Source organism: Hyposmocoma kahamanoa, unplaced genomic scaffold (genome assembly GCF_003589595.1).
Source record: "Hyposmocoma kahamanoa isolate Upper Pololo Valley unplaced genomic scaffold, ASM358959v1 78, whole genome shotgun sequence".
In the NCBI taxonomy this organism is placed as follows: domain Eukaryota; kingdom Metazoa; phylum Arthropoda; class Insecta; order Lepidoptera; family Cosmopterigidae; genus Hyposmocoma; species Hyposmocoma kahamanoa.
Window position 1 is genome coordinate 17,301,498 of NW_020653945.1, and position 23,822 is coordinate 17,325,319.

The 23,822-nt window shown below is 36.2% G+C and overlaps 1 protein-coding gene across 1 annotated transcript in view; it reads right to left on the reverse strand.

The window, feature by feature from the left end:
* The window catches only part of LOC113233337 (multidrug resistance-associated protein 4-like), a 65,033-nt gene that overhangs the window by 24,262 nt on the left and 16,949 nt on the right, over positions 1-23,822 (reverse strand). Inside the window, exons 2-10 of the mRNA XM_026468440.1 lie at positions 18,304-18,435; positions 13,837-14,041; positions 11,964-12,189; positions 10,963-11,060; positions 5,978-6,175; positions 4,710-4,836; positions 2,165-2,317; positions 745-938; positions 306-470 (exon numbers count right to left, since the gene is read on the reverse strand). Coding sequence (XP_026324225.1) covers positions 306-470; positions 745-938; positions 2,165-2,317; positions 4,710-4,836; positions 5,978-6,175; positions 10,963-11,060; positions 11,964-12,189; positions 13,837-14,041; positions 18,304-18,435 — 1,498 coding nt within the window. The remainder of the gene's footprint in view (positions 1-305; positions 471-744; positions 939-2,164; positions 2,318-4,709; positions 4,837-5,977; positions 6,176-10,962; positions 11,061-11,963; positions 12,190-13,836; positions 14,042-18,303; positions 18,436-23,822) is intronic.

Sequence of the window (23,822 nt, forward strand, 5' to 3'; positions counted from 1 at the left end):
AATCCTAGATATCGGTTAGATGATTTACTAGATAATCACTCTATGTGAGTATCGTTACTCATCTTTTCTTCGTCGTAGCTTTGCTGAATAAAACTAAGAAATTCTAAAGTCACGTGTCATGCTCATTTCACTGAATTCAAAACTTTAACTCCCCTGTAAACTTGGCAATTTCGACATACGATACTTTACTAAGAGAGGTCGTTATAATGATAGAGGGACAATATCAATAACGAATACATTGTATAAGAGTAAAACAACACAGTCGATATTAATACGTGTTTACACGGCAGACGTTCAGAACATACCGACTTGTATTTTTCCGAGTTATAAGGCAATCCGAAGACGATGTTTTCTCGAACTGTACTGGGGAAAAGCCAGGCTTCTTGGCAAGCGTATGACACCGTGCCGTAAATTGAAACCGTGCCAGAAGAGGCCGGCAATTCTTTCAGCAGCAATTGTAGCACAGAAGACTATAAAATAAACAATACCAGTGCTATTAAGTCTCGAATAGATATATAAAATTTTTATTTTACTTTAATAGATCACGTTTGCTCTACCTGACACGAGCTAGAGCGTTTCGCTGTTACACTTTATTTTTCAATTTATTTCAGTCTTTAAAATAAATAATAACCGAGAGATTTTCAGTTATTGTAAAACATTTTCATACAAAAGTTAAATGAAATCTGGTGGTTGTAAAAATCGTCGTTATAATTGACTAACATTAATGTTTTATCATGTACTAACCTTTCCCGCGCCAACAGGTCCAATGATGGCACAAAGCTTTCCCTTGCGTAAGCGCATGGAAACGTTTTTAAGCGCCAACATGTTAGGGTCACCTGTCCAACTAGCGCATACATCGCGTAACTCCACTGCAATGTCGTTACTGGACATTGACATACTGCGCCTGTATCTTTTGCTATTGTGTCTTTGATGCAGACCTAAAGAAGACCGGATTATAAAATATATAAAATTGAAGGCAAAGCAGATGACAGACTATAAGTTCTAAGGTTGAGATTTATAAAACGAACTTAGACGCTTATGCAATAATAGCGAGTTAAGCAAGTTTTTCGTATTTACAAAACGAACTTTGTCTAAATTTAGGCAAGAAATAAATTAAACTTTGAATTTACTTCGTAATTTCTTGCTTAGACTTAGGCAAAGTTCGTTTTGTAAATACGAAAAGAACAATGCCCATTCTGGAATCGCAAATTTTTATATCGCGACCGGTTGTAAATTTATATCTACATGTTATAAAATAATTTAAGGTTCGTTCATAAAACTTTGAAATAAGTTGGAGAAAAAAAGATATGAAATGTTAAAAATACGTAAAAAACATGGAAGGCATTGTAAATATTTGTTTTTGAACGTAACACAACTTACGTTTTTAACATTTTATTTTAGGCTCCATTTACACTTGCCGAGATTTCATCAACGTTGAGATATTTATGAACGAAAGTTACAATAAATGTGCCACTGACAAGTCTTCCTTAACTTGAACTTGACTCTCAACTACAAAGTTATCAGAAAATTCAAGAAGAAATTGTCTCGACACGACACGTCGGAGAAATCATATTAAGTGTAAACGAGACTTCAAATTATATGTCAAAATCTATGTTGTGCTACGTTCAAAAATAAATGCTAACAACGCAATCAACTTTCTAAAAGTATTTTTTTTAAATCGTATCTTTTTGCACCTTGTTTACCTTATTCATGTAATTTATAATTAAAAATAGTACTTACAGATTTCAATATTATATTACATTATTTTATAATATTTAACTTTGTACAATAAAGAAATTAATGTTTAACTTATAAGTGTTTAACTATAATATTATAACCTGAAAAATAAAATGTTGCTTAAAACAACTTTACCTAGTACAATAATATAAATCCAGTATAATTAGAAACCATATGAAAATACAAATTGAACCCTGTATCTACGAATGATGGTCGTCATTTTGGGCATTGTTCTTTGCTTGACTCGCCATTTTTTCTTAGTCAAAGTCTAACTTCGTTTTACAAATCTCAGTCGAATAAGAATATCAATCAATATTGGCATACTTCGTATGTCAACCTGCCACAGTGTCAGCACAAGTAGGTACATATGAGAAATTACATACTCTATCTATGGATCAGCTAGATATAATCAGTACTGGAAACATACCATTTGTGCTACCAAATTCAGTTTTTGGTTTATAAGAAATTGCTTCGATGGAAGTATTATTGTCGTTGTCAACCTTCTTCACGCCTTCGAAAACCACAGATGATGACGAATTTACCGACCACTGTCGTTTATTAATTAAATCCGGACGATCCTCTGTGTAAAAAAAAACATTAGTCATATATCGTATATCGGGGATCCGCGTATGTAGCATTGGTAAAAGGCGCGTATCTGCACAAAACAATTTTTTACAAGAGAGGTGTTTAACGTTATTACTTTTTTATTTCAATGGTTACAACTTTCATTTTTGCACAGTAAGCATTTATTTATGTTGTCTACGGACTGATAACAATAGATTCCCGTAAATATATACGACATATACGAGTTTTTGATTTGGACACTAAATTAGGTACCGAAATGGAACTCATAATCAAATGCTAAGTTACGCGTAATTGCTCAAACCCCGATGATACACTGAATTTAAAAAAATATAAATAAATAAAATAAACTTTTTACATTTAGCGCTCAAAGAAACATTCACAAAATTTATAGTTGTTGCCGCCTAATGGAAATACTCGGAGATATACTTAGTATTGCTAATGCTTTTTCATCAGTGGAATATAAAATTTTAAAAACAAAGTGCCTGGAATTTCTCTCCCTGTCACTCAATAACCTAACACTGTTATTTTAGAGTAGGATGATTCAGTGTTAGTGATGAAAAATTGTACCTTAAGTAAAAATGTACTAAAGTTGATGGTTTATTTATGGTTATAGCTATTAAAAAAAGATATATTACTGAATAATAAAAATGTCTAGATGATCATCAGGAATCAGCAACCTGACAAAATTTATTATTATTTGCCTATCATCATCATCATCAACCCATTTATACGTCCTACTGCTGGACTCATGGTAAATTTTAAATTAAATTTTGCACATAAATTACGAAAAACTCTAAAAAGCGAGCCCGTATTCGAACCCACGACCTAGTCTGCTTCAGAGGGGGTAGTTCAAGCCAGTATTCTACCACAGCTTTTTGCCCATTATTTTATCCTATCCTATAAAATCCTGAAAACGGCTAATATAAAAGTCTAAAACGAGTCATTTAAGTATAAAATATCTAACGTTATACATAATTTTTATATGGAAACTTTATTTTTGAGTACTAAAGAGAACCTGCTAAATTTTGGTTTTCAACTGAAGCCCTGTTAGTTATTTAATTCATATTTGTCTTTGTAAATTGCCCAGTGGTTTAACGACACGCGCTGCCCGTCGCCCCGTCAGTTGCCATCGGGCACGTGTCGACGTCGAATCTGTGTAAAATTTTCTCCGCTTGTCATTATTTTATTCATATTCCTCAACTCATAAAATCTAGGCTCGCATTGAAATACCTCGTTCTTAATTTTAGTGGACAAATTTTCGCAATTATTAATATAGGTACAATTAAATAGTAAGTGTATGCTACCAGTAACTAACTAACTGTATCTTAAATAGCATCTGTAAGTAACTGATTATGTTAGGTATGTAGATCGATTTACTTATACCGTTTATTTTTTACGTTGGAAGTTAATAAGTTGCAAAAATTTTGTAAGCAACACTACTCCAGCACCGCCTGGCGCCAGTGCAGTCTGATAACCGGTCTGTACAAAAGCTTACTTGGCACGAGTACAGTTGCTTCGTTGGCAATCAACTCATTCCCATAGCGTGCATAGTCCGTGGGCGTTGACATTGTTTTATAAGATACAAGTTTTGTACCTATTTCATTATAGTTGTTTTTTTTAAAGACAAAGACATGGAATACTGGACTAGGTTTTTTTTTAGCAAATTTTAAAGATTTATTAATACAAAGATCGAAAATTTCCTTCGATCCGGCTGGATTCGAAACTCCCAACTGAACTACGGAACAAACCAGATAAGCAGACTTTACGAATTTTTCTAAGTGCTTGTTGCAGATCTTAGTTTTGGTTTTTAACGACCTTTTTACTTTAAGGTAGCTAGTTCATTCCGTAGCTCAGTTGAGAGAGCGTGGCTACGATATGCTGAAAACGTTAGTTCGAACCCTGACGAACATCAAAATAATTGAATATCATAGTAGTAAAACATTGTGGTATTTAATAAATTTCATTATTAAACATATTTTAAAATTAAAAATCGGTTCAGTAGGCTTATGAAATAATTAAGGGCTTTTTCTATGTTCTACTTTGTCCACAGATCCGCCTCGAGTTAAGTAGTCCGAAGAAAAATCATTCTAGACAAATGTTTGGGCAAATTACGGCCCGTCACCGTCCCTTCTAAGGTAGCAGTGTATGCAGTGTAACGTCCTCGGAAATACATTTTGACAGTCTCGTTGAAATCGACACAGAAAGTAACATTACACACGGTCAATAACTTAACACTATACAATAATATTAAAAATATTTAAAAGAAAATACATTTTAATCAATTTCTTGTTTTTCTGGCCCCTAATGAAAAAGTTTGTCCACCCCTGTTCTAGACAGAACACGTAACAGAATTTAGTAACAGGTTTATTTTATAGGTAAATACACACCTAAGCATAGGAATTCCTGGACTCTTCTGAGAGACACGATGAGTTCGGAAGTGAAGGCAAGGACGAGAGGTAGAATCAAAGTGACATTGAGTTGAGCAGACGTCATGAACTGCTGCAGCGGGTATATCTGAAAACGAGATGTTTGTCTATTGTATACACAGCAATTACAAGGACCCCAACTTTGCGAAAATCGATGTTAATCAAAATGGAAGTTTTTTTTAATATATCAAGCGACGGCGCGAATAATCATGCGCCTAATACACGCTTCAGCATGTCTCGATGAATGGTTCTTTACGTACAAGTAGAATAAATAAATATAATATATCAAATATGACGCTACTGAAACATTCTACTGCCTCCTGATTGGTTGAAATATAAACGGTACATGACCAATCACAGACACTTCTATTCTATCTCTTTGGTTTTTTGTTTCGTAGCGTTTGTTTGGATTTCATTTGAGTTTGTCGTCGTGGATTGTTAACTAAATATTGGTTTACTTACTTTACGTTTACGTTGGTACTTTTATATGCAATCCTTACATAATTAGGTCTTAATATCGCTTATCTATTACTTATGCCACTCGGCAAAGCCTTTTTACACGGCTTGAAGAACCCTATTATGCAACGAATGCATAAAATACTATTATTGATTTTATGCGGAGGGAAAGTGGGAAATTAACTGCATAAAAAAATTCAAGCGCAGTCATTTTGCACGATATTAACTTTAAAGCGTGAAACACACTAAGAGCGGGGAGCGTGTCTGGCGCGAGTAGGGTTGGGATCGCGGCGGATCTAATTCCGTCTATTTATATGGACGACAACACATCGAGCGCGGCCGCGGGACGAGCGGGACGGGCGCACGCTTTACTGTGTTCGCGGAGTAACAATATAATTTACTTCCATTTTGATTAACATATTATGTCAACCTAATAGACTGTTGATACTTTGACGACTTTGATATTCCAGCCGTTGGCACTGTGGGCTCTAGATGATAAGATCCCAAGTACGATTTTCCAATTTGGTTCTGGTTTGATATTCTTGGTAGTGCTCTGGAATTTGTAAGGTTGTTTGGCAGATTATTGCACTACTACTCTGGGTAAATGTAAAACAGTACTAGCACGATCTATCCATACGACAATTATACTACACTGCTATATTACAAGAAATGCCATTGACGTCTTATCAGGTGAGGACACCGCCTTATAGCAATGACGTAATAAAGTACAATTTTTTTTTGTAAATAATACGGTAAATATCATTTTTACTTACGACATTGGCACTCATTACGTTTCCAGCCAACACGAACACAAGAATGGTAATAAAAAGCGCAGTTCTTTCAGTGAATATCATGAAACCAAGGAACAGTGTTCTAATCAATGTTGATAATCTCACTTGCTTCAATTCTTCCATACGCTTTTCACCCACTACTTTCTGGAATGGGATCTCCCATGCGTACATTTTGATTACCTGCAAATAAAGTCGTAAAATAAGTGAGATAAGGGTCATAGTTAATTGAATGAACATTCTAGCTACGCAATGAAAAGTGACAAACTGAGTGAGTGCGCAACAATTAGTGAATGGATATTAGGATGTGTTTATATCTAAACTTCATTTATTCCCATGTATTGCTGTTGAAACATAGAAGCGGCTTCTCAAAACATATTTTTTCTTCTTTTAAATTTTAAATATATTAGCTCACTATACATCTTAAAGGTACCATACCATACCATACGTATGAACCAGTAAAATGACAACTGGATCTCAGTACTACGAAAAGCTGGATGTCTCAAATATAAACGTAAATGATGGTACGTTGGTTTCGGTGCAAAATTATTGAAACTACCAAAATACCATTCTTGATATCTGCAGTTTCTACATTTTTCACTTTCACATCGATGGCTTTCTAGAATAGTGGCATATCTCAAAATCACCTAAATCATTAGCATTGGTTTAAAAACAACTGCAGAATATCTAAAATGCAAAGCGAATTGTATACATGCTCATGTTGTCTCGTGAATATTTTAAATTATAAAACAAAAGTTCGGTGACTTTTTCACAGTAATACTTGGTTCATTCTGAGTTCATCTGTGTAATAAGACTAATAAGACAGAAATTGAATTTTGGTTTAGGGGACTATTCTTGATAATCTCAGTACAGAGTACTAAAAAAACCGACTTAAAAGTTCGCGGCGTCACATCCATTTGCCAAGTTTTATTGAAATCGGTTACCGGAAAGTGCACAAAACCGGATTCATCCCCTAGTTTGCCATCCTTAGAGGTGTAATATTTTCTTCAAATTGAAATGGAAACAATGCTAAAGTACCCCCTTTTCAAGAAAAAAGGAGTCGTCAAAATCGGTTCACAAACGCCGAAGTTATTGCGTAACATAACTACAAAAAAAACATGAAGTCTAATTGAGAACCTCCTCCTTCTTTTTTAATTATCGCAAAACATACATAAAAAAAAACAGTCGAAAGGAGGTTCTCACTTTTCCTTTTTTAGCGCGCAGCAATATCATAAAAGTAAAAAAAAAATACAAATAACATGTTTACTTTCCTTCAGTTTTTCAATCTCGTCAATCTCTATATCGCAGCAACTTTTTTGTTGTAAAAAAGAGTGTATGAAAACAGTATTTAAGAACTTTACCAGTGGAAGATTGCATGATAGCAATTAATATGTACGAGAAAAATTATAGATATAAGAAAATTAATATGTTCGATCACACAAAAAATATGAATATCATAGCAGTAAGAACATCATGAAATTCAATACAAATTAAGTAGTATTTTTTTATTACTATAAATTATATTTAACATTTTAACTATTATATCATAAATATTACGTAATATAGGTGTAAATAGGTTTACTGTTGTATTTGCAAATATGCAGTAAATGTATAACTGACAACTGACAATGACAATTATCTCAAGAAGAGCAAAGAGCACTGTTGATTACACAATGTTGACACAAATGTATTATAATTTGCATAATTTAGGACAGTTGACAACAGCAACTATAATATCATTGGTTGACAATAATCGAAGAACAACGAAATTAAATGCTGTTTTAAGCATGAAAAACATAACAAATCAAGAGTTATAAAGAAAGAACAATGCTTATGTTTAACGCCAACCGCAATGGTATCACATAAGTTACGTACTTAATCATCGTTTCGCTAAAAAAAGGACGAAGAATCACCCAAACATTTTGGTACTAGTTGACATATCAAAAAACTAATGTGAGTTAATGGAAGGAATAAAAAGTTTATGTCAAATATATTACTTAAATGAACTTTCACAATCATGTAGAGTGAAGCGTATGTACTCGCTCTACTGCTACTAAAACTGGTTAAAGTAATAAATGAAATTATTCATTCCGCTTCAAACATTGCGTTCCCCATAAGCACCCAATGGATTGGTGGATAACATGTTATGCATAATGGTGCCAGATAATACGTATTAAAATAATTCTTTTAATACGTTATATTCTGACATACTTATCGATTAAATGGAGTGATATCCAGAGATAACAAACGTGGGCCGCAAATTTATTATCTATTATGAATCTGCAAATCCCAGCAAGCACAAAATCACAACGAGTGTCACATAGACTCATTTTGGAGGTTGATGTTGCTCGCTCGACCTTTGGGTGGTGCTAAAGAGCAACAACTACCGGTGATAGGTTTCGGCTGTGGCTGGTAACCCGACGCAGTCAAGTCGTTGAATGGTTTATCCGTATTCCGGCTCGTGTTCGGGAGTTGCCATTAGGGGGTCGGGTCTGAACAGTTGCATTGCGCCCAACGACGAGTAGTAGCTGCTTGTACTGCCACACTGAGAACTTGGTTCTGGAGGCTAGCGCGATCCGAAGCACGGTGCACCGCTGGCCGACTGTGGGAAGTTGGGGGCCCAAGTAGCGGGAAAGCCACCCGTGAAAAGCTGCCCCGCCACCCAACGAAAAATCCCGAAATGCTCCACTTTGCCGGTTGGCGACCGGAGGGGAGGACCAGGTGGATTTCCGGGGGTGTTTGGGCGTCCTCGCGGTCTCCAAACCGATTGTACACTCGTGTGGCAGTGTAAGCTTGCTGCTTGGTTGGACACGACGCAATGCCTCGTTCAACTACCTTCCTCCTGCCTATTTGCTTCTCCAGTTTATCATGAAACACAAGAAAAGGATAAAATTTACACAGCGGTTCCACGTCCTCCCACTAAAAGTGCACCTCACCAACATCCAAGGTCTGCATTCAAATCTCGATTCGGTCCACCAACATCTTGAAACCGATAAACTGCAGCTGCTGTTCCTCACCGAGACGTAGATCAGATGTCCGACTGACACAGCGTACCTCAGCTACCCAGGATATACTCTGGAGCACAGATTACTACCTCATGCCAGAGTCTGTGTGTACGTTCGTGATGACATCTGTGTTAAGCGTCTCAAGAACCTTGAGGCACCGAGTTTTTCAGTTTTGTGGCTTCTGGTTGACACAAGTGTTACCCAAATTGTATACTGCTGTGTCTACCGCTCGCACAGTGGAGATCAGGAGACAACCAAGCTGTTCCAACATCTGAGCGAGACGTCTGCTGAGGCTCAGCTCAGGTATCCAGCGGCGCAACTAGTCATTCTGGGGGACTTTAATGCACACCATCAAGAATGGTTGCTCCCATACCAGATGACCGATCATGCTGAGAGAGAGAGAGACGCGAAAACTTGGTTTATCGCTAAGCCTTTCCCAGCTTGTCAGTGACGCCACAAGGATCCCAGATGTTAAGTCTCATACGGCTAATTGCTTGGACCTACTGTTAACAACTGATCGAGACCGATACTCGGTATACGGCTTGTCCATAGCATCGATAGTGTTTACCAAAATCACGAAAGAAGTTGTAACACATTTGCGACAACAAAGATTTAAGTCCGTGGTATATTTAGATGATATTTATTGTATAGCAGCTGATTATGACGATGCATCAATAATGTTAATGCAACCATTAACTTATTGCAATGTTTAGGTTTCATCGTTAATTATGGCAAGTCTGTGTTACCACCATGTCAAGTTTGTAAATTTCTAAGATTCAATTTTCTCATAACATTTACCATTTACTTTAAAAAATAATGAGGTTACCCCGATGTACATACGGGAGTACGCTCAATTGATTAAATGATGATGATGAAATGATTATTGAAAAATATGCCTAACGTCGTAACCGTCGAAATACAATAGATGATCAAACGAACTTCTTGAAGTGAAGTTCGATCACTATTATGTGAGTCGCTTCATTCGAAGATATAATCAACACCCTCCCACCCTTGACATCGTCATATCAGAAGTAAAGATTCTGAAACTCCCAAATAATCTTTGCTTCCGACTCTGAAAGGAATGCGGATAGAAAATAACCGTTGATACCTAGTAGGGAGTGTCAACGTCAAAAAAAATTTTTTTTTTCTCTAAAACCGTGCAATGTTGCCTAGCAAGTTAAGGAAAGTACCTGGTTAAATATTATATTTTCGAATGAAGCGACTCACATAATAGTGATCGAATTTTACTTCAAGAAGTTTGTTTGATCATCTATAATTTAACATAATTATTTACACGTATGGATTACGACGTATGACGCAACGCAGGTGTCTGGTAACCGGCCTTGAAATCGTCGGTACGGCTTAAATGGATCTTTCATGAACTCCTTGTGAGTATATTGTTCTGTGTTCATGAAGGTCGACAGATGTTCAGTTGGTAACTCACTACGAACGTAGCAGTGCGGCTTGTATGTGTGCACGCCCACCGCGCGCCGTGCACGGACTCATAAATTTGCATAATAATGAAAGGCCTTGGGACAACCAGCGCTATGCGACACGAGTGCATCGCGAGATTATGCAAATGTGTCCGTCTGTACACAGCACGCGGCAGGTGCGCACACACACAAGTCGCACTGCAACGTTTGTATGGAGTTGCCATACTTGTCTTATTATACTATAGTAGCAGCAACACCAGCGTAATCACGTTGAAGGCTCGACGTGCACGCATACACGTGATGTCTCCGCCGCACGCCGGGGCGATAAAACTTATAATACTTAGAACTATTGCATATCGTCCTTCTCCGGACTAAACGTCGTATTTACGACGCTAACGACGTTAGGCATATTTTTCAGTTATTTTCACAATTATTTATTTTCACTCGTGTAAACAACTTTCTATCAAAGAGCTACATTCATATAAACAACAAAAATGTAAATAAACGACTAGTAGTAGTAAATTATTCTCACCTGGATGCCGTTAATTACTTCACTCATCACTTTGATTCTTTCGTCAGTTTTTTCGGCTACACGGAATCTTACTTTCCCCGTCAATCGTCCGAGGAATGCTGAAAATGTTCACTAAAATTATTAAAACCAGTGTAAAGTCTTAAAGAACATTGTAATATGCCTATACTAAAAATTGCGTCTTAGAAGTTTTTTAACACGGGCACATGTCATGCATTATAACCGTTCAGTTTCAATTACTTACAACAAAATGTAGAAGATTTTTTAAATTTTTTTATTACATGCTCATATTAATATACAGTCTCAAACCGATGAATTATCTGTAATATGACGAAATAAATCCGAGTCACTGCCTGGTCTGTTCACATTTAGAATATTGTTCGTTTTGAAAATTGGTCGTACCGGAAATCGGATCTTCTTATGCCATCGAGGTCGTCGAATTATTGGATAGACTTTTTTTTATGTTACCAAGCGACGGGTCGAACAAGTCGTGCGCCTGGAGGTAAGCGACACGCCTGTCCATAGTAGTTGCAGTACCACTCAGAGCATTAAATCGCAAAGGCTTGAAAGGCACTGCCACTGTGCCCATCACCCTGAGATAAGTTGACAAAGTTATTTCATTTGAAGTGAAACAATTCGTCGTCAATCGTTTCGAATTCGTGTTGGCCACCGATGAAATCGGTGCGCAGTTGTCACCGTATTGATATGGCAGAATAGTTTTCAAACAAATTAAATGACATTTCATTTCTATTTCTGGTTATATACTCGATGTGCTCACATTGTCGTTTGACGGTAGAAATACTTCCCTGGACGAGCTCTTTCAAAAGGAGCTCTACTACTTTACTACGTTTTATTGTGTTCTTTGTGCGATACTCGCAATCAGAAATTGATTGTAAACGGGGAGGCAAAAAGATAACTTTTTCGTCTAACTAGTCTCTGACCTACGTTTGTTTATCATCATTACGTCTAATTTCATCTATGCCGAAAATAAAATTAACACTCACCTTGAAACGGTAAAGCGATTAAACAAAGAGCCGCCATGCCTATCAGAGCAGAATACCCAGCCTCCCTATACCCCAAATACAACACGGCGCCAAGTTGTAACGGTATGATCCAGATGTAATGCATAAACAAAAACGCCATGTCGAACCTTTGAAGATCATTTGACAAAATGTTCACCACTTTACCGGCAGTAGTTTCGCCTAGGGATCCATTGTTCATACGCATTATCTGAAATGTGGAAGTTATTAAGTGTCATGATTCACGAAGTGAAAATTTGTCACATTGTGCCCTTCGGCGCCTTCAAATTATATAGTTCGTATTATTTTTAAGAAGTTCATGTGATAAAAGCACTTTTGATATACAATCACATGTAACAGAGCGTTTGCGCACTCCGTCCGAATCGTATCTGGGGGCCTACTCTCGATCTCCGTCCGACATCCGTCCGAAACAATTACTGCCAAATAAGCAATACTTGACCAAATGAAAAGACGCGTGATGCGAATGAAGCTTCATACTTCATACATCACTTATCTTTTAATATTGTCGAATATTACTTATTTGACAGTAATTGTTTCGGACGGATGTCGGACGGAGATTGAGAGTAGCCCCCCAGTTCCGAATCCGAAAAATGGCGGTTCGAAATGTCACAGGGATAATTTTATCTCTAGGTGTGCAAGCGATATTCGTACTTTCTCGAATTCGAATTGTACTTAGTGCACAAGGTCCGAGTTTTCTAGATTTGTATAGTTTCTGTTACCGAACGAATACGAAACTGATGCAGTGCGCAAGCGCACATCAAATTAGACTATGAAAAAAGTTGTTGGGTAATTACGTTCTTACAATCTTTAAGCTTCGATCCTGATGTTGTAATTTTGCTGATGTGGCCATATTATATGCCAAAGAACGAAAGGACTGTCACCACACACGTCGTGATAGTTTTTTTACTATATCACGCGTAATACATATTTTTCGAAATGCTACAGCGCGAATGAATATACCTACTGCTTGATTAATTTACTGAATATTGCCACTAAAATGGAAACCTTTAAGCCAGTCAGGATTTATTACGAGAAAGATTTATTTTAGGAAATCTATTGTAAATCCCAATTTTTTATTTTAGTCTATTGTCGAAGTCTATCTTTATGAAGACAGACTTCGTCAATAGGTAGCGGTTGATCTCTAGGTCGTAAATTTATGACCTTTTTTTTTTTCAAAATAAAGATTTAACATAGGCCGGGAAGTCAGGGAAAAGAGTTGCAAGGCCTCAGCAACAAGGCCTTTTATTATACGAGTCAGGCCGTTCCCGTCGTGATATATATACCTACTTGTGTTTTTTGTTTGCAAACCATGCGAGAAATACCTACAATCCATTAATGTACTTTCGCTTTTCTCACTAGAACTCATTTTTGCAAATAAAATATAAAAAATCCAAAAAATTGGAAATAATAAAAGAGTATTTTTGTTTATTTTAGCGTTTTTTTAAATATATGGTGCAGGTATATTCGTGCACCAGAATTAAATGCAAAATAAGCGTAGTAAAGACAATATTTTTTTAACTTTCGCAATTGCGGATACTGACGCCGCTGAACAGTTAGCCTTATGACAGTTTTTCTTTAGTTTGTTGACATAGATCGTTGTTAGTATATGGATATCCAAAATTTAAAATTTTAGAGCAGCAGACAGAAATGGACTGAGGCTGGCTAAGAATTGCGCGTTCCGGGTTCTTTTCTTGAAGGTATTGCAAATATTTCCGAGCATGCTTGAGAAAAATAATTTACATAATTTAAAATAATTTTGATTAAAACCAGTGAAGTCCCACCTAAATTGTACTTTATATTCTGAGTGTATAAAAACTGTCCAGATATAGATACTTACTTTCCTAAACATGAGAGAACTGGTAGCGACCCTGAGCTTCATTCCGTACTGTTGACAATACAGGTTCCCGTGATGGCCGAAGAATGCGAAAAGCCAGTTGGTAACAATTAGTCCCAGTGCATAGTATGTGGCTGTTAACTTATCTATGGGTCGCTCCACAGACCAGTAGCTTAGCAGTTGAGAGAATAACAGTGGACTGCTGGTTCTGTGCGAATATAACACAATAATGAAAGGCTATAATAGACTCTTATCGTAACCTCAATATACATAGATACGCTAAAGTGCATTATTTGATTTCGGTCCGTAAATGTAGTTAAAATTAGCTAAAAGGCTGAGAAAACGAAAAACATTATAATGTTTTTTTATGTAAAGGAGGAGGCAAACGAGGAGATGAGCCATTTGATGGGAGGTGGTCATCGTCGCTGATGGACATTTACAACACCAGATGAGCTGCCTATGCATTGCCAACCAATGAGAGGCCTGTAAATACGCGTTTTAAAGAACCCCTTGTCATGGCGAAAAGGAAATACTTCAGGAAGAGGATCATTCCACATCTTGCAGGTTCGAGGAAGGCAAGAACGAAATACCCGGGTGGTCTTATAATGCCAGGCATCTAAGATGTGGGGATGGGCTCTACTCCTTTGGCAGGAGGTGCGATTGTGGAAACGAGACGGTGACACCAGAGCACTCTCCATTATAAAGACAGTAGAACACATACAGAGAGCCAACGTCTCTCCGTAGGCTAAGGGGCTCCGTATCGTCTGCGAGTTTGGGATCATCGACAATACGAATAGATCTACGTTGGATGGAGTTAAGTGGGTCAAGCTAGTATTTGGGAGCTCCTGCCCAGAGATATATGGGAGCAATACTCCAGTACTCCCATATTCCCGGGCCGTACTTGAGTGTTATACAACAAAAGTCGGTAACCTAGTGAGAAGCACTGCTTCGCTCTATTGAGCACTCCGGGCTTTTTTGAAGCCAGTTTAGCTTTGCTCTCCAAATGACCCCGGAACTGGACTTCGTCCGTGATGACGATTCACCAGTATCCTAATATTCTCAGTTCTGGAACATTGGAGCTTTTACAAATGAGAATTTTTTAGCGGTGAACGCGCACACTTGTAACTTATTTTTATTGAATTGATGTTTGTATTCATCTATTTTTTGTGAAAACACTCCACTAGTTTGTTATTACTATTGTTACAAAAGTCGAACAAACGCAAAGGAAAATTCCAACAACAGTAACAGCAACAGCCACTGATTTGAGTCCAGTCGGATTGAAGGAATTTTTCTTTGTATTTTTTCTCTGTATCAATAATAATAATAATATATTTGTTATTTTCTCTTAAAATAAATTATTAAAACCTTATAGAACAGAAAAAATAATAGATATTAAAAATTAATATTTGTGCGAGACAAGAGCCTTAACTAGGAAAACCCTGCACCTTAGGTCTATGGTCTCCATCTATATGAAATTAATACACATATTAAGCCAGGGAAATATCAAAGAAAATATGGAGAACCTAATTTAAAGCTCAGGAACATTTTGAATGTTAATATTTATATCGCGGATTATTTGTTTCTCTTTGCTTAATACAAACAAACATTGCGTTTACTTTTAATATTAATATAACATGTCCGCTCATAGAAAATCATTAAACAGTACTGCCAACTACGACAGTGAACAGCACGTCTATATCTTAACCAGTATTAACACCTCCTAAGTTTTCATCCATGAATGTTTCTTATACCTCGAGACGCATCTGAAATTAATGTAGTGTAGTCATAATATAATAACAGGTATGGTAACAAATACAAGTGTATGGACACACACATTCGCATAATCTCGCGATGCATTCGGGTTGCATAGCGCTGGTCGACTCACGCGCGTTTCATTGATACGCGAATATATGCACGGCGCGAGGCGTGGATGTGCACACATACAACCCGCGCTGCTACGTTTTTATGGAGTAACCATACTTGTTTACATTTGTTGACGTGTTGTGTCGTGACGCGTCAGAACCGTATCGGTTTCATACACACAATACAAGCCGTCATGTATGTGTTTGTGCGCCTAATGTAGATCTTCTGTTTGATCATATTTCAATGTAAGCAGCCGTTGGGCAACAGTTTGTTTACAAGAATAGATTAACAACTTTATTATATATGAAACCACACAGGAATAAAAACGATACGTGTAACGTTAACAATTTACCGCTCATTAGTGCTACACTGACGTAATTGCACTTTGTGGCAAACTTGAGTATGTCAAAACATTTATAGCAAGTGTTTACGTTTGGAGGACAATCGTCTGAAATATGTTAAGATTCAAATCTTTCCTGACCCTTAAACTAGGTTCTCCATAACTATCTCTGATTTCCCTGCCTTAGTCTACGCATAAATTTCGTAAAGGTGGAGATCAAGTCCTAAGGTAAAAAATAAACTTTTAAGTTTTCGTTGTACCATCTAACACTTTTTAGATCTACACTATTTGTTGAGCAAGGGAGTAAGTACAATGGTGCAAGCATCCTCCTTTTGTGTGCACAGAGTTATGACCGTTTAGAGCGATATCTACTAAATTTTTTTTGTACGAAAGTAAAATCAGATGAATTAGTAAAAGTCACGAAACCAAAGTTGATGTTAGTAAGTAATATAGTCCTGTGAGGGTGTTAGTATTTTACAAATAACCCTTTATATGCAGACTGTATATACAGAATGTGCTTTTTCACACTTTATCCGTAAATTGTTCACCTATCTATCCCTTTTGAACATAAAATATTTGTGATTCAGAGTTTTAGCTAAACTATTCATGCATAATACTTTTATATGAAAGAAGGAATAATATTCAATTCGATAAAAGTTTGAGGTACACAGTAGTATCTCAAAAAAATACTCTGTACTGTAGATTACCATAACAATTAAATGTACAAAATATCCCAAAAAGGTATTATTACCATAAAAAATCGTATTCGTTTTAAAAATTTTTTTTAAAATACATTTACCTTATAATGAACACATGCTGTGTTTTAATTCTAAACCCCTGTTGAACGAACGACGTCATCTTGACGCCTACACAGCTTTGTGTGTAATACTGAATACGACTGTGTTTAATGTTTGGATCCAAAACGTGCAATAAGTTCAGATATACTACCCTGCCTCCCGCGCCTTGTCCGATCTTTACAAGACCTGATCCGTTATAAAGATCTCGATTTTTTTAATAGGACTGCATTTTAAAGTAAAAAGTCCAAAATTTTTAGTTAATACCTCGTTCATTCAAGGCAAATAAAAAAATATATAAATATAATATATTATAAGCTCTGTAGTGGAAAATCAACACGGAAGACGAGCACTCTGGAAGTGATATTTAATAACAAAATCTCATTCATTAAGGTCACTTGGTAAGATCTTAATATCGGTCCTACGCTTGAGATGGATTAATAATACGGGCCTAAGTGACACTTAACGGCTCGCTGTTCATTTGTCTCAGTGCTGCAGTGCGGTGATGAGGTCCTCAAGGACATCCCCATGACAAAGCTCTTAGAGCCCTGTTACACTGAAATACGTCTCTATTTCGATAACATCCATTACAATTGCCATTCGTATACACTTTATTGTTATTTTAGGAGATAAGTTCTTTCTTTACCAGCAAAAAACATCTGGCTTGAAGAAATAAAGAAATAGCTATTTATATCATAATTAAAACAAAAAAGTTAGTATAAATCGTATTTACAATCATAGTGTATTTTAGGCACTGTACAACTTTACACGAAAGAAAACAGTTTATATTTATTATTGTTACAAAAATTGAACATAAAGAAAAATTCCTTCGTTGAGACCGGGCTCGAAAAAGTGTCTATTGCCATGGACACGGTTTCGAATAAAGTCAGACCGAAGAAATTTTTGCTTGTGTTCGATCTTTATGCCAATAATAATAACAAACTACGTGGAGCATCTTTTTTTAAAAAAAAAATGATAATGAAGGTAGTAAAACATCACCATATTCTATAAATAAATTTGTATTTATTGTGTAATCTTTGTAATACCATACTATTATAGCTTTTTTATTATTGATCATTTTCAAGCTTAACTGATTTAACAAAAGACTGATTTCAAGATCCTTTAGAAAGCCTTTAAAAACTCTACAAATATTTAAATTGTGATAAGAAAAATAACAATGGGCAAAACTGATTACATTAGCAATGCAGATTAATTAGAGATCTGCAATTTTTGTTGTACTTTTTCATACTTACTCTCATTGACGTTATATAACGCATTGTTATGGTATAAGGTTCCAGGTGTTCCTATTCAAATGTAATGAGAACAAATAACATATTATATGGTAAACTATAAAATAGCATCAATAATTAAAGTTCAAGTTGCCAAAAGATTAAATTTGACATTTCGAAATTTTGATAATTGTTTGTACTATAAATATGGCATTACAGTTTTAATGTATTAACTTAAACTTACCTCAACCCTACAGATAGGAACTGCATTAAACCCCCAGGCAGGAAGCTCCACCCGAAGGCTCTTATTAAGGCCTTCGTGAAGGAAGGTTCTCTGCCCTCCGCCCGTGCTGTGTTTTGTTCTTCGAGCCAAGTTCTGTATAGGGGAACGTAAAATCATATAAAATACCGACTATAACTTTGTTTTTTGTTTTGGATTTTTGTTTGATTTTGTTGAGACGAAATAAAGAGCTGCATTCGCATTCTGTTTTTTCATGATGAAAGCGACAGAAAAACCAGAATACGAACCACTCTTTATTTCGTCTCAATAAAAAAAACAACATCCAAAACAAAAGACAAACCAAAATAGACATTCTGTCAGTCTGCCGCCTGCTGGCCGGTTATACGAAGCAGGCGGCGTCAAAGAAAGTCATAATAACGATAAGAAATATTATAAATTAAAATATATACATAAATTACACGAATTAAACACAAATTAAATACACAAAATTTTTATATTACTAAAGTAACAATAAATGAATGTAATAAATTATAATAGAGAATAGGATGCATAAGGAGGCATGTCACACGGGTAGGTAAAGAAACATGTAAAGATAGGAGTTGTTGGAGGAAGAAGGAACGGTGAAATCTGGAACAAGATAAAAAATGTGTGTGTAAAATGTAACATTAAAATGTTTATTATCTATGTTTACGCATCCATTAGCAACGAATGTAAATAATCACAAACAATGTAAAAAATAATAAACCAAGAACAGTAAATGTATGTAGTAGAAGTAGTTAGTTAGCGTCAGACGCGTGCCAACTATAGGTCTCGAAAGATCTATCTGAGCTCAATCCGAAATTTTCGCTTTTTATGATATGTTTGTGTCATTCTTTCGAGCAAATTTTCTTAAATCCTAGAAAAATGCCATATTGTGCCGTTTTGTAGCGCAAAAATGATTGCCGCACCAAAAATAATATCCGTGGTGGTATTTCATATCATCGGAAAGTCGTATTGTAATAAATTTTAAATTTTCAGTTTATCGTAATAATATCTGTTACAAGAAACGACAGTAAAGCTAATACTCCTGCAATATGGTCGCTTCTTGTTTGGAGAACTAAATTAATAACTCCAATTCGTCGTCGTTCAGAAATTAACCGCAAGATGGCAGCACATTGGTTAAATTTTCAGAATATCAAACATCGTAACTTGTAATAATAGGTATTCAACTTTCAACGACACTTCAACTACAACAGGGTTAAGTAATCTATGACCAACTGCCTCCGTGGCTGAACGGTAACTATGCTGGACTGCCACGCAGAGGTCCCGAGTTCGATTCCGACTGTCCGACCCGGGGGTCGGGAGAAATATTTGTATGGCCGACATTCACAGGGTAAAGTTTAAATTACGAGTATGTTAACGATCCAGAATTTGTTATTTCTTTTTAAATTCGAAACTACGACCAATTAATACCAAGATTTAGTAGTGTTTCAAATTAAGAATGTGTGAGTTTTGGCGACATCGGCTCTGATAGTAATGGAGGCAGCACTTCCATTGTTTTTTTCCGTGCTGTAAACTCATCGCCAAGGTACAGATAATTGGTGCGGTAGTTAAGCAGATTATTGTTATTATTAAGTTATGTATATTCACATTGAGAATGAATCGTCGAATATTAATCTTACCTCGATTAGATATTGTAGACATGGTAAATTTTCTTGCGCTTCGACAGCTAACCGTAATCACAAGATGATGGATCACATATCACTATAATATATACAAATAGTATTTTGTGTGATCCATCCATTAGGTTAATTGTTTATTGGTCTTAATAGATATATACTAATTTACATTCTGTGATGCATTTTTCTGGAATATTATTTAAGGTAAAGAATGTTAACCAGAGTGCAATAAGGATTTTAGTCCTTTTCTAGTTAGTTGGAACCCTTGTGAAAGAGTTCATCCAGGGAAGTATTGCCACCATACCTATTCCTGCCGCCAAGCAGTAGTGTCACCGTTACTGTGTACCGGTTTTGAAGGGTAAGGGTGCTGGTGAAATTACAGGCACACGGGACTTGTCAAGTTATGTCTCAGGGTGACAGACGCAATGGCAGTGCTCCTCAGATGTTTGCGATTTAAAGCTATGAGTGTCACTGCAACCGTTGTGGACAGGCGTGTAACTTATCATCCGGCGCACAGACTTGTTCGTCGCGTCACTTGTTATTACAAAAAAAGATTAAACAAGGTTAATTCAATTATAAAGCCAATAATTGCGGCGTACAATATTCTTACTTCTTTTTAATTCTATTAAGAATTATGAAATACATAGATATAATAACCATGTGCCAAACAACCACACCAATTACCTACCTGATCCAGACCGATCCAAAGAGACAGAAGCGGAACATCTATACCAGAATCACTTTAGAAAAGTTCACTTCCCAAATTGATCTTACGACGAATATAACCTGGGACAGATGGAAATATTTAAAAAAGCCTTTGTAGCCTAATAGTTTGACCTACCGCCTCTCAAGCAAAGGGTCGTGGGTTAGAATCCGGGCTCGCACCTCTGAATTTCTCGGAATTTATGTGCGAAATTTAATTTCAAATTAACCGTCAGCTTTTCTTCGAAGAAAAACGTCGTGATGAGACCTGCACGTCAAATAAGGTTCACTATCCTTGGCAAACGTGTGAAGTCCCAAACCCGCATTGGACCAGCGTGGCGGACTGTGGCCTGAGCCGTCGTCTAAGAGGAGACCTTGATGATAAAATCAATTATAAGATGCCTTGTGGGTGCCTCGGTCGCGCGGGTCAATTCCGATCAGTACCGCGTCGCACTGCACTTCCCGAAAAAACCCTCGGGTTATAGGACCGACCGACCTACCTGCCGAACTAAGAAACGAATGTTGTGAGGAAACGTTCAGGTGCAGACTGAATAAATATACTAAAACTAAAACTTGTTCTGAGTTTTTTTATTTTTTTTTATTTTTAGTTTTTTTTATTTTTATTTAGTTCAAAGCAAGAACGAACATAACAAGAATAAACATTATACAAATTTTCCACGATTAAATTTACTCACAACGCAAACATTTTGCATAAAATAAGGAAACTTTAACGGAGTTGAATTAAATTGTTAAACATATTAACTCGGTATCGCTGAGAAATAAACAGAAATGCAAAGTACCTACACGCGCTATCACCAGGTGTTTGTCCAATTGTAGGTATTTCCTTATAGATTGTCGTCATAATATTGTTATGTACGGCCAGCAAGTTCAATCGTTTTGCTGGCTCAGAGCCCAACGGCTTGAACTTAATATTATTTGCTTTCGTTATCCAGGCGAGGTTTGCCAATAGTGGTTGCATTGATTCTTCAATTTATTGCAAAAGAACTTAAAAATATTAAGTAGATAAGGTATATATTACAACAGAGCCCTAGCTTCGTTGTCGCTATACCCGAGGGCAAATGATTTCTTCATGATTTCTCTTTTTCTTAGCCTGTGATAATTGTTAAACACATTTAGGAAAAAATTATTCTAGTTTCTCAATTATCACATCGATAAGAACACCGCAACGTCCGCTATATAAACATTATGTCTATAATACATCGATTTAGAGATAAACACTGAACATGATTTAATAGAACGCGGTCTACTTTTTATGGAAAAATTCTATTTCTTTTAATCAATAAGGTCACGATAATCTTCGTGTTTCATTTGTGCAAATATAAAAAAATGTTCTCATAACATTGTCTATTTAACGAGTTTTTAGCTTGTCGCGATAGTTACACATAGGAAATGAAACTATTATTTGATCGCGTATATTTGTTATTTAAGAATACTAACGCTTCGGGTCCTTTACAGGTCTCAGTCAACCGTAATTATGGGACCTGTAAAGGGTCCGAAACGTTGGTTTGTTTTAAAAAACAAGTATGCGCGATGAAGATCCGAAAAAATAGTTTCACTATTAAGTAAGTCGAGTGGTTCGAGGTTGATTTTGCATTGTTGTAGGTACATTTCATAAATTTTAGTTGAAAAAGGATTTAATTTGATAAAAGTTTATTTATTCTTGTATTTTTACTTCTTCTTGTATTGATACTCAATGACGGGACGAACAAATCGTGCGCTTGCTGGTAAGCGACACGCCTGTCCACAACAGTTGTAGCACCACACGGAACTTTAAATGCAATGATCTGAGATGCACTGCCTCTACGCTCATCACCCTGAGACTTAAGTTGAAAAGTCCCATGTGCCTGTAAATTCACAAGCACCCTTACCCTTCAAAACCGGAACGCAGTATTGCTCACATTACTGCTTGGCGGCAGAAATTGGTAAGGTTGCAGTACTTCCCTGGACGAACTCCCTCACAAGAAGCTGTACTGCTACTAATCAACGTTACATTTTTTTTAAATTTTCAGCTACTTATGCTTTATCACGAAACCTTTCAAAAATACATATTTTAATTAATTTCCATCATTTTCAATTAGTCGATGTCAAAAACATATTTAATGTAATTTTACTTTATACTTTTTAAGACCTTTGGACACATTCAAGCAAAACCTTTTCTGACAGAACAGAACAGTGGTATAACACTTTGAAGACGATTTTCATAAAGCCTGCAATGGATTTTTCATATCTTTCAATAATTTCCCCCCATTCGACTCAAATATGAAAATATATATTATATACATTGACTTACAAATAAATGGACGACGGATCTAATACAAAAACCACGAAAAAAATGTCCCAAGTCAACCTATTCGAAATTTAAATTGTAATGTCGTCGCAGTATCGCGCTGTCAGTCGAACAAATGAAGACTAAAGCGGAGTTTAGCGCTCTGTATACGATTTTAGCGCCTTACCATTGCGGACACTTTTTAGCGCGGACCCGACGTCCATATAATTGTAAGTCAATGATTATATATCTATAATTCAGGCAGATTTCCAAACTTAACTAGCCAATATATTTCATCATTATCACTTCGAAATAGGCAAACACACATCATTATTGTATATGGGTGAACGCGTAATTAAACGAAGCTTGTTTTTTTCAAACCTACATGTTAATCATATTCCGCAATGCGTCAAGCCTACTCCGCCTATCGCAAATGGAAATGCACTCATGCATCTTCCATTTTTATAAGTTATTTTAACCTCGTAACTACTCAACCAGTACTCGATTATACTTTCTTCAGCAGATATGTATACATGTGAGGTGTATATATATACCTCCGAAGGACACTGCTCCAACTATATTTTTGGTCATGTCCTGTTATTTTTGAAAACAGCCATATTTATTAACTAATACATATTATGCTCCCCGAATTTTATATAAAAAAATAAAAAACGAACAGCCATATTGGAAAAAAAGCAAAATGAAAGAATATGGTAGTTCGTTTTTTTATTTCTATGCTCTCCAACGTTGTATCATGCGGGCTATATTGACATATATGTATATAGCTCGTATGATATAACATCAGAGAGCAGAGTAAATAGGTCAAAGTCAAACTCAAATAATCTTTATTTCATCGGTAAGCAAAGTACACTTGA